General features: G+C 38.1%; 1 protein-coding gene across 1 annotated transcript in view; it reads right to left on the bottom strand.

The window, feature by feature from the left end:
- The window catches only part of RGMB (repulsive guidance molecule BMP co-receptor b), a 29,125-nt gene extending 20,980 nt beyond the window's left edge, over positions 1-8,145 (bottom strand). Inside the window, exons 1-2 of the mRNA XM_053474636.1 lie at positions 7,988-8,145; positions 6,417-6,470 (exon numbers count right to left, since the gene is read on the bottom strand). Of these exons, the coding sequence (XP_053330611.1) occupies positions 6,417-6,418 (2 nt within the window). The 5' untranslated portion in view covers positions 6,419-6,470; positions 7,988-8,145. The remainder of the gene's footprint in view (positions 1-6,416; positions 6,471-7,987) is intronic.
- Between the last annotated feature and the right edge of the window lie 4,649 nt (positions 8,146-12,794).

Raw genomic sequence — 12,794 nt, forward strand, 5'->3', positions numbered from 1 at the left:
TATTGGGCGTCTCCCAGTCCCTGCACAGCTCCCCGGACAACACCTCCTCACAGCTCCTCCCACCGCACTGCTAGACCGGGCTGCTCCCGCCTCCCGGCTCCAACGCCATTGGCTGGACAGATCTGTCCATCAAGATTCGCTTCCTTACTCCCGGCTTGTCGCTGTTAGTTGCACCCAGTAGGGAGTTGTGCCCGGGCGCTCTTCGCAGATGTCTAGGCTGGTGCTATATTGGAAGGGGGGGGGGGCGTTACCGTTATTGGGGTGTCTTAGAAATACCTCACCTCAGATATGTGTCACTAATATTAAGCCCTCCCTGATATTGTGGCTGCCTCCGTGTAAATCTTGAGGCTTAATGTTAGCATTACAATGTTAATAAGTTTTAACCCTTTCATAGCCCGAGAGTGTCCGTACTCCTCAAATCAAGATGCACGGTCTTGATAAGTCTGTATGTTTATGGGATCCTGTAGCGCAGCGATGCTTAGCGGAGACCAGTCAGCTTCTTAAGAACTGAAACTCTATGAATGGCGTTATGGTGGGATTCCATAACGCCCAATCAAGTCAATCAATAGAGCCTTTGCGTTTCTAATGCACCAGGGTCCCAGGGCCCCCTATAGCCGACTGTCTATCCTTCCATATCGGAATGTAACCCTAGTGAGTCGGACATTGTGATTGGCCGAGAGGGGAGAAATGGGCGTGGCCACGACGGCTTTCAGCACTTGTCGACCCCAACCAACATTCCAGGGCCCCTTTCTGTGTAGGATGCTGCAGAAACCGGGAAGGAGAGTAACGAGCTCATGGCAAACAAAGTGTTACATTAATACACTCTAACCATTAAAGCTATGATCAGAATTAAATCACTTTTACTGGCTGACGTATAATGGGGTCTCTTCTTCAGGCATATTATACCCTTTCTTGCTTTCCATGGCTAACACGGTAGTTTATTTAACATATATAGGATATGTCACTAGAGAGATGCTAATAATTACCACTTAGTTAATCCTTCCCCACTACCAGTAATGTTTTTTGTATTGTGACCAGGGTCGGACTGGTGATGATGAGGCGGCTCTGGTGCTTTAAGGCCAGCGGCCGCCTGATGACATAAGAGCCGCCGACGTCTGTATGTGTGCTGCCGCATGCTACGCTTTAATGCTCTTTTAGGTTGTGGCTGGGCATAGTTGGCTACTGGCCCACTGGGCATTTAGCTGGTATGCCAGGTGGCCAGTCTACCCTAATCTGTGACCCTAATCTTATCATTAAATCTCTTTTCTGAATTTCACTAATAATATTATTATTATAATTTAAGGTAGTATTATTTCAGTAGTATTATACATTTTAATACAGTTTTATATATTAAATGTTGTTTAGATGCAAACATGTTTTGTTACATCTTTTTGGAGCAGCCATGCTTGTATTGTCCATAAATAATAATAAAAAAAAATCTTACAACTGTGATAAACTTTAAAATGGTGATATTTAGGGTCCCCGATCATTCAGATATATCAACCCATCCAATAACTGTTTAATAGCTGTTTATATCATCGCAAAATATGCAAAATGACAATTTGTAATAGGTTCATTACATGGTCAAAATATACAATGTACAAAATAAAAATGTGTAATATGTCCATTATATGGTCAAAATATGCAATATACAAGAATGTGTAATATTTATTACATTTATTGTATATATTATATATACATTATATAGCTTTTGGAGATGAAAATCCTACCGTGTTTCCCCGATAGTAAGACACCCCCGATAGTAAGACGTATCGGGGGTTTCAGAGGGGTCGGCTAATATAAGCCGTACCCCGAAAGTAAGACATATGTCTTACTTTCGGGGAAACACGGGGGATTTGCCGGGTCCGCCACTCTAAGGGGCCGGGAAGTCCCCACCAAGGCCGGCCTTACGTGTCTGCGGCCGCACAGGATTTAAATTAAAACATCGGGGTTTTTTTTTAACTTTATTTAACATCCTCCATGTTAAATAAAGTTTTTTTAACTTTATTTAACATGGAGGATGTTAAATAAAGTTGAAAAAAAACCCCCGATGTTTTTATTTAAACCCTGTGCGGCCGCAGACCCCTAAGGCCGGCCCCTTAGAGCAGGGCCGACCTTTGGGGTGTGCGACCGCACAGGGCGCCACACTCCAGGGGGTGCCAACCTGCGGCACCCGGCACCCCTCCAGAGACGGACAGTAATGTCCGCCGCTGGAGGAGCAGGCTCGCAAGGGAGCGGTATCGGAGGTCTTTAACAGACCTCCGGCTCCCTTGAGTGATTTTAAGCCGGGTTCAACCCGGCTTAAGATCACTCAAGGGAGCCGGAGGTCTGTTAATGACCTCCGATACCGCTCCCTTGTGATCCCCGCGGCAACAGCTGTTGTGCGCCGGGGTTTCTTGTCAGATCCCGGCGCACAACACTGAAGCCGCGCCCACCGCTGTCCGTGCCCTCTGAACCAGGAAGAAGACAGAACTGAAGAAGAGGAGCGAAGAGGAGGAAAAGAAGCTGAAAGAAGAAAGGAAAGGTAGGAAAGAATTAAGTGAGAGTGGATTGGTGTATGTGTGTGGATTGGTGTATGTGTGTGTGGATTGGTGTATATGTGTGTGGATTGGTGTATATGTGTGTGGATTGGTGTATATGTGTGTGGATTGGTATATGTGTGTGGATTAGTGTATATGTGTGTGGATTTGTGTATACGTGTGGATTTGTGTATATGTGTGTGGATTGGTATACGTGTGGATTGGTAGGTGTGTTGATTGGTAAGTGTGTGAGAGTGATGGGTGTTATGCTGTACCATTTCCAATGTCTTTTTCATGATCTAATTATGCTCTAAAAGTACATCATAACTCCCATCACTCTCAATTTTTTCCCAATATAAGACATACCCCGAAAGTAAGACATAGTGGGGCTTTTAGGGATAAAAAGAAAGTAAGACACTGTCTTACTTTCGGGGAAACACGGTAGATGTCTTGGAGAAGAGATCTTCTCTAATGTAATAACAAAAATCATCATAGTATCTTAACTTTTTTTTGAAAAATTATATATTTTTGGACATGTGTACACAAAGCTGCTTAATTTGAAGAAAGTAATGTAAGGATCGGTATACCCGGCACAGATTGCTATAGACTGGAGAAAAGGGGGGGGTGCAATAATTTGGGAGGTTGTCCTACTAAATTACATCCAATCTGTAAAATATGAAAGCCAGCAATTATGGGTGGTCTACCATCTAATTTTACTCTGACAAATTTCTGGCACGCTCCAACCATGTTAACCCATTGAGCGTCATTTCGCAGCGAGGAACCTACTCGTAAACCATGTGACTTGAGCTATGCAGTCATATTTTTTTGGCCAGACATCTCATAATACCGGCTATTCACTACTGCTTAAGGAATGTGTTGACAACTGCCACCTACAAAGCGTCCTTTTCCTCTTAATACAGTCGAGTACAGACTAATACTGTTTTGCCAAGTGCGTGTTTACGAACCAGGAAAAACATGATTTTCTGCTTTTTTAAGAAAAAAATAAGTTTATGCTATTTTTCAATTACTAGCTGCGGTATGCGCGATTAAAATAACTAAAAAGAAGCCATAACAAAATATATACAAGAAAAACATATTTTTATATTTATTTAAATTTTCTGGGGGGGAAAAAGTTTTCATATTTATCCAAATATAGGATTTTTTATGTAGCATTTATTATATTATTGACAAACGTATCTAATTTCATTTGCAAGAGGTCTTTATGTTTTTCATATTTTGTGTGTGTATATGTATAGTGGTAATATAGAGGCAAATGGTAAGCCTCTACTGGGCAATGCTTGAGTCTAGACCACACCATGGACCGATCCCAGTTATCTATCTTAGAAGACTTTCTCTTTTTTTTTTGCAAGATGTGAAAATGTTACCATATTCAGTATATAAAACAAATTCTAACAATAGGATATACGGTATGTATGAAAGATCATTTTATGGCAGAAATACCCCCTTTCCCAATGACATGGCAACCAGGACATGGCATCTTGTTTCAAAATCAAGAATTGATCGTGGTTCCCGATGTTAAATAGTATTAGTACACTAATCTCTAAATATGTTACTTTTTTGGAAAACTTAAAACTAAGGTCAGGGCCCCCTATTAACCCAACTGAGAAAAAATAATTATCTATCACGCCTGTCCACCAAGAGAGTAGGGGAGCTGACAGTGCATCTGTATTCTTTATTGAACCCCTATTTATTCTATTTTTTATTATTATTATTATTATTAATAAATATAAAATTCAACCGTTTTTTTAATACATCTTCTTTATTGTATAGAAAACAAATGCAAACATTTTATTATAACTCACGAAATAAATCACTGTGTGTAAAGAGGTAGACATAGGTAGGAGGGTAATTCTGCAAAGCGCCCTGATACTGTATATTGTTTTGTTGAAGCCTGCATGGATACAGACAAACCTTACAAGTAGCTAGCTGGTCTGCCATGATGAACCATAATATATCCCCATTCAAATGACTGACAGTGCAGACAGAAGGATGAGTTTGTTATCACTAAGTGTGAAGTGGAATCTGATTTACATCAATTGCCTTTACCACTTGGATGTACACACTGCCCATCCCCCATGTCTCCTCCACACTGTTAACTCCCTTTGGAATGACACAGTCTCATACATACATACACACATATATATAAATATATCTATATATATACGGTATATATATATATATACGGTATATATATATATATATATATATATATATATATATATATATACATACATACATACATGCATACACATATATATATATATATTATATATATATATATTTAATAGATTCAAGAATAGCAACTCATTTGTAACATTTCAACAAGAAAAGGTTATTTATGATGTTAATATATATTGGGATACAATACAATATTTGTTAAAAATTTTAATGTAAGATTTTTGTTAATAATAATCAAAAGCAAGATTTTTTTTTATTATTTTTGTATCATTTTTGTTTTTATTATTAAAAAAATATTTGTTGCACCAGTAGAGGGCACTCTTGAGTTACTTGATTTGAAATTTCCGAGCAGCACATCGGTAATGTGTTTGAGCTCAGCTGGAAAAAGAGATGGTCTGGCAACAATTCATTGTGCCTCAATTTGAATATTTATGATTATTATCCTTTTATAGCCATGTTACAAAATATTAATTTTATAGGCACACATTAAAAAGATTACCTTTTTAAAATGTAATTTTCAAGTGCCGTTTGACTCTAAAGGCCATTAATTTATGAAATAACTGCTCATATCTCAATTTTTATAAGATAAATTCATTTAAAACCCTAAGTTTTAAAAATGTGCCTGTGGATGGGACACTAATCCATTGTACTGTAAATGAGCTTTTACTTTCCTTTACTGGCGTTAAGAGATTTTACAATATTGCTTGGCAAATAATATTAGAACAGTATTATTTTGGGACATCGTGTTTTGTTGTCCTTGCCCAGGCACCGTCAGGAACAGAATAAAGTGAATATACAGCTGGGTAATGTTTAAACACATGCAAGATGCATTAATGGATTTTAAAGGGAATGACTTTTCCTGTTCCGGAAAGCATGTGTTAAGCAGTTCCTCTATTATTAGGAAGGTCACATTCTAGAAAAGTTAAACACAGCCCAGCAATCTGGCAACAGATTTAGTCTGTCTTTTAACTATTTCCTTTAAATATATGCACAAAAGAATAATAATAATAAAAAACAATAAATCCACATATAAGCATTTATAGTTAGCCAAATAGAGAAGGGGGCAGCGACCCCCCAAAAATAATTCCTTCAAGACAAAGGTCTTGAAGAGAGCTGGCTATAGTGTCCAAAGAAGCATCTTACAATAAATATTGGGGCTTCTTAGAGTAGAACAACTGGAAAATTAGGTAGTTAAATTAGGTAGTCTTGTATTGTTAAATAAATAAAACTATTTCTAATAGATTGCAAGCTTCCAAGAACAATGTTCTCTTCTCCTTATGTGCCAATGTGTCTTGTGTGTGTTCATGTTTCTATTGATGTATGGCATCTGTTGGTATTTTATACATGTAATAGTAATACAAAAAGGTATTAAAAATATAGTTAAGTAGTGCTTAAAAAATGTCCATCGAGTATCATATCTTTTGTGAGTCTGTGTCTGGCTGGTCAGGGCTTCCATATGTTCAGCCTTCAGATATAAAAACACCTTCCCAACTAATGTGTCAGAGGTAGTACTTTTTTATGCCCCAGAGGTAGAACATCGTTAGAGATGCATTCATCATTATGAAAACATTTGTATACAGACTATGGTCAACCAACATTTTGGTTGCAAATACATGGATGGATAGATGGATGGATTCACATTGTGTGCAGTTCATGTCAAGAGATATGTATTTCTTAGAACACAAAATCCATACTTACATTTCACCATTGACTTTAAATGTTAGCAGTCAGTGAGTCACTCTGACTTTTGACCTGGAAAATATGAATGGGAAGGATGGTGACTCTATATGAGGTAATGCGGTTCGTTGCAGGGGAGCAGATGAAAGCTCTATATTATGAGCTCCCAAGAGCACAGCTTGGCGTAATAGATTGGGACTTTCTGTTTAAATGTTAGCAAGAGTACAATGACCTGTGAGTAGCAGGTGCAAGAACAGCAGAAAGGAGCACATCAAAGGTCTATTTATTGTCTAAGGAAAGCAACAGCTTCCTAAAAAGCAAATGGTCTCCTAAAATGCTTTTACTCTCCCATTAGCCAGCCACTCAAAGGAAAGCTTTACAGTTAAAATACTCGCTCAATAATGTCTTTTCAAGGAGAAGTAATGCAAAGTCAATTACTAAAGAGGAGCAGAAGCATTTTACTTCCCTGTGATCTCCAACCGTCCCAGAATTTCTACACATTCACATCAGAAACACTTATGATACAGCTGGGATCATCATGCATTATACCATCTACAGTCAGCCTGTGGTGCTTTCATCTGTTGTTGGACCACAACTCTCAACGTCCGGCCAAATTCTACACGTGTCCATAGGGCACTGGGTCATTTGATTCTGGGCAATGATTCAGTAGTTTGCAAGTTTTGGATGCTCGCTAAATCATCTGATGAGCATGTTAGTATCTATCTAATGTTCAGGGAAGGACACTGATGTTCTTCTACTCCAACTGTTACCAGGTTGTCCTTAAAATCAACAGAGTTTGCCAACCTGGTGTGACCCTGCTCAATCACTCAAACCATTTTGGTGAATAATAACACTAAGACTATTGAGGTTGAAGGATGATGAGGTCTTTGTTCAACAAAAGCTGAAGAACAACAGGTTTCCCAAGCTTGCTCTAGACAATACCTTCTGGCTGGGAGTAATGTGACTTCTAGTTACACAACACTTATAGGGCCAACAGTTGGTCTTTTATATGGTACCAGCACTTGCTTAATAGGGATTCCAATTCTACTATTGTGTCAGTTGTCACTTCCAAACCAGTATATTTTAACAAAATAGTACGCATTAAATGTCACCTGTGCAGTTAAATTGTACTTAAAATACCTATTCTAAGTATTATTTTAAAATTATTTAAAATAATATTGTAATACAGCATTGACACATTATTTGCAGTTTATAGACACAATAAAACAGAGTGGCATCAGATCTACACAATCTATAAATTGTTATTATTACCATACGCTATTGCATTAACAATATTTCATGTAATATGTTAGTCCTATCTATTGTTATGGAGTTCGAATAGTTAAAAGAAATAACGACAATTTAAAAATGACGGAATGATTCTCGCGATAATAACATAAGTGCATTTTATAATTTCGTTGTCATGGCAGGTGCACTTTAGAATCATTAAAGTCATTTAACCCTTTAAGTGACAGGGGTGAAGAACACCTTGCCATTTAAAGGGTTCTGGTAACCCCCCCCCCCCCGTTATTTGTAATGATTTTTGTCGAGCTGTTTGTCAGGCAATAAAAATATCAAGTTAAGTCACTCACCAGCTAGAAGAATAAAAGACAAAACACAGCACCACGACTTTTAAGGCCAGCTGTTCAATAGAATGGATGAAGAAGGATACCAGGCAGAAGGTCAGGAAGTTGTGGGCTACAATGTCTGCTTCCTTAGCATCTGCTTGCCTTGCTCTCGCTTTCTTTGTGTGTGTGTGTGTGTTTTATTTCTCAGCAGTAGACAGAATTACCCGTCACTGAAACAGTGACACATTTAGCAGCATGAGGCAAGGGTAGGCTTGGAGGGGGAATATTAGCATGTGTGGTACAGACGCAAGGACAGATGTGCAAGTCTTTTGCATGCCTCTTTGTCTTTTTTCGTACTTAATTAAAGACAAAGGACGATACCGTGTTGTCTATAGAGTGATGAAGGAAATGCAAATTGAATCTACTTCAACGCTATCAGATAAAATGTATATAAAGTCCGTACACTAAAACAATGATTTATTCCATATGCAAATGTGTTTTTGAATTTGAATTGAAAATGTGAGCATACAATTTTACAAACTGTGATATATCAAGGGGGAAAATCCGCCAATAAATCCACATTTATACAAATTTACAATAGGATATTATTCTGGTACGGTCGTACTTACAGTATATTTTCGTTTGATGCCAGTTTGCACAAAGGTACAAATCGGTTTATAATAAAAAATTTTTTTTTTACTAATTTCAATATCCTCTGTCCTTATATCAGAGTCACTAAGTTGTTGATTCACTAACATTTAAGTCTGACATTTTGTAGTCAGTTGCACCAAGTTGAGGATGAATGGGTTTTTCACTAAAGTAGGAGTTTGCATGAAAGTTGCAAGATATGGGATGAACGAAGAGGACTGTTAGGATGGTATTTAGAGATAATTAAAGAGATATGAAGGACAGTATTTTTGGGGTATCTGTAGGTCTGGCACAGAAGTTTAAATTTTATTCTGGGGGGTATGATGAACCAATGGAGAGGGTGGTACAGAGAAGCAATAGATGAGGGAACAGATGAGAAAAATAGTCTGGTAGAGGTGTTCAGAATTGATTGGAATGGTAAAAGGTGGGAAAGGGGAAGAATGGTATAATAGTTTATAAGTTGTCTCTTTTGTAAGAAAAGGATATACTTGAGAGTTATTTTACAGATAAGTTCTCAACGGTGACGGAAATACCAGGAATTGTAGATAATGAGAGGGAATAACGAGAAGCTCAGTCTTGGATGTTGAATTTTAGGTATTGGGACAACATCCAGGATGGTGTTAGAAGACAGAGTGAGAGGTCAGGAGAGGAAAGGTAAATTTGTGTGTTACTGCAATCCAAAAGGAATGGTTGGGTTTATGAGAGAGGTGGTGTAAATAGAGAGCAGTAGAGACCCCAGAACTATGCCCGAGTCGCATCAATAGAGACTAATTGGAAAGAGAAACAAATCTTGAAGAAGGAGCTGCTAAAGACATGATCAGAAAGGTGAGATCTGAGCCAAGATCATGAATGCAATGAGAAGAAAATGTGTGCAGGAGAATAGGGTGGTCAACAGTATCAAAGACTACAGAATGGTCCTAAAGAATAAGCAAGCAGAAGTGACCTTTTGTTTTAGTGGTGAGAAGATATATTGGGAAAAAAGTAGGTATATATTTATATAATTGTTTTTATAACATAGAAGTCTGCTGCTTGACCTGGAATCAGTTTCTTCTTTCACTGGGCATGGGATCCCACTCCATGAGCCCACTCCATGACCACTTTGTGCCCACTCCCCATCCAATTCTCCCTCTACTGCCCACCCACTAAAGGCTGTCTGGGGTAGCCCACCCCCTCCATGAAGCCACTACCCCAGAAGAAGGAGAGCTCTGAGTAGCCTACCCAGAAGTTCTCAGGTATACTAATGTCCCTGCAAGGCTAAGGACCTAGGGCTCATCAAACCAAATAAATGCGAATCTATAAATATACACTGAATATAAAAAAAAACTTAAATGAAAATATCATTTAACACCATTATTCTTTTTAAGTGTATGTATAAACTACCAGAATTTAACTTTCAGAACTGCACCCAATTACGCATTGTCGCTGTCCCCACAGGCATATCCAAGCCATACTGACTGATCGTTAAACCATATCACATGCACTCATTTATAGTATATAAATTTCCTTAGTTAGAAAATTAGAAGAACACATTGCAAACCTATTTATGGGTTTTTTTGCCAATTTATATATTTCTTGCCATGTTGATATATTAATGTTCCTATTATATCCACCACCTTACTGGCTTTTAAGAGCCTGTTTTACTTTATCCTCCTTCACCCTCAATTTATTTTTGTGGTTGTGCATCCACTTCTGTTTCCTCTTGGCAATATTTTACTTTTCAACACCTGCTCAAACTTCAGCATTTCTTCTTAACCGAGAAGGACTCACAATCTTTCCAGTAGCTTAAAGTGCATATGTACTCATTCAGTAGTAAACTAGATGAGTACATATGCATTATATACTTTGATTTTACATGAATCAGAGGGAAGGTATGCTAAAAAATAATTTTTCTTACCTATATGATTTTTTGGGTAAAAAAAAGTAATTTTTACTTTTTCCCTTGTCTCTATGAATATTTGATGAAACTCAAAAGTTAAACAAATGCTTCAATCTCCATCACTAAAACATGACAATAAAAATTTAAATATGCTGAACCGTGTGTGCTATAACTAGTTGTAGGCAGGATTTATTTAAGTCATCAGAAATTTTCCAGTTCAGTATCAACTTGGGGCCTGAACCCTGACATATCGTCAGCAGGGTCTATTCATTAAGCTGTGAGTGCACACAATTTAATTCACTAAAGCCAATTTGCATTTTCAATCGGAAAAAAAACACCTTGAACTCATGTATAGTCAACTGCAAGAGCGTCAAAGTGATGCAAGTTGATGGAAGTTGAAACGTTCCAGCAACTTGCTGATTCATTAACCCACATATTGCTTGTGAGTTGCAAAAGTGAGCATAAACTTGCACTCCCCCACCACCTTGAAGAAATATGATCAAATAACTTTCTTTCAAAAAAAGAATAAATAAAAAAAAAAATGGTACCCAGGAACCATATTAACCAAAGTGGATGAGAATCATCCCTCTTACCCCCCCATCCTGGGAGGTAATAAAATGAGTGTTGATGGTGTACTTGGAAGGGGAGTTCATTAAATTGAAAGGTATGGGAAGCACAGACCCCATAGCCCCTTCTCTCAAGGTAGGATGAGGAGGTTTATAATAAAATTTATGGTCCCTGCTAATGGAGTGAAGGGTGTTAAAGTGCTTGAAAATGTCTTAGATAGGTATGGACCCCACCCCATGCGTAGGCTATTACTGTTTTTGGAACTGTGCCTTAAATGCAAGATTACATATTGCCGTAAACATTTGATTTGGGTCCTCACAGGGATACAGAACACAATGAAACCCATGTATGTTGCTAGCGCTGAAGTTTCTTATTAACAACATCCATGGTTTATTTTTACACCCTGCAACCAACCAATATTGTTAGTTTGCTGCCGATCAAGGGCACTTATTGTGGGGAGGAGACTTATCTTAAGTCTAGCTGTCTTGTTACAAGACCTGGTAAATTTTAAAACCCTACCTACAGCTCCCCTCTAAGTTCCCCAGGTAGGGGGACGAGGTCCATGCAATCAACCTTTGGTTACCAGGAGGGTCCACTCACCCTTGGCACACAAAGGGCAAAACCTGTGAGGATAAAACAAGTTTTGCCATCTGAAAAAGATCTGTGACACCCTTGAGTTCTCATCATCAGCCCAAAAAAAGGGTAAATTCCAAAAATAAAATTTTAAAAAGCCTTCCACAGAAAAAAAAGAAACTTTGGCAAAATCTAAATTAAAATAATTCCATCTGTATCAGATGGCAAAAAATTGTAACGCATATATAAATACTCCCATGTACCAACGGTGGTTGGAGAATGCAGCCATTACTTGGATTGTCACTTGGATTGTCAATGTTCTCATTAACTCTTTTATCACTGAACCCTGAAAAGTATGAAAATGAACATTACATCAATTTTAGAAGGTGGAAATTTAAAATATCTTGATGTTGAATTTTGTGGTGCTTTATTGTGTGCTGTTTTGTGCCACGTTTTACATCTGCATACAACATAATCAATCATCATGTGTTTTCTTTTTCCATTTAAGCAGGGAAGGGCTAGCACCTTCTAGTACGTGGGACAGTAAAGGCAAAGTGCCACTCTGCCCCCTTAACTAACATACTAGCACCACAGATTTACTCTCACACTCACACTCATTCTAACACACAGACTAACACACACGCATACACTAACATATACATACTTACAAATACACACTCACCCTAAGACACACTCAGTCTCTCACACCTCTCATCCTCATCTGGAGACTTTCTTTATAGCTGCTCACACACTGTGCAGCCGCGCAGGATCCCTTAATGTAAATAATAATAATAAAAATGAAACATTTATGTGCTAGATTCAGTCATGGGTGCAATAGTTCTCCTTAATTATTAGGGAACATGACTTTGTATGCAAACGAACTGCCTAACTGTTGTTCATACAACTTTTTTTTAGTATTACGTTAAATTCTCATGTATTTCAATCAGCCAGTTGTTTTTTTCCTGAGGCACCAGTAGGAATAACGCAAAGACAAAAGGTGATGGATGTCTGTCTTCTATAGCCAAATAACTGCAGGCATCATTCTTACCACACACGAATCATTATCTTTTTTTTTTTAAGCAAACAAAGGCCATATGGACCCATGAGGAGGCCTATAAACAAACAGATAATGAGCAGTGTTGCATACTGTGTATATGCAGCCTCACA

Source organism: Spea bombifrons, chromosome 1 (genome assembly GCF_027358695.1).
Source record: "Spea bombifrons isolate aSpeBom1 chromosome 1, aSpeBom1.2.pri, whole genome shotgun sequence".
Classification (NCBI taxonomy): domain Eukaryota; kingdom Metazoa; phylum Chordata; class Amphibia; order Anura; family Pelobatidae; genus Spea; species Spea bombifrons.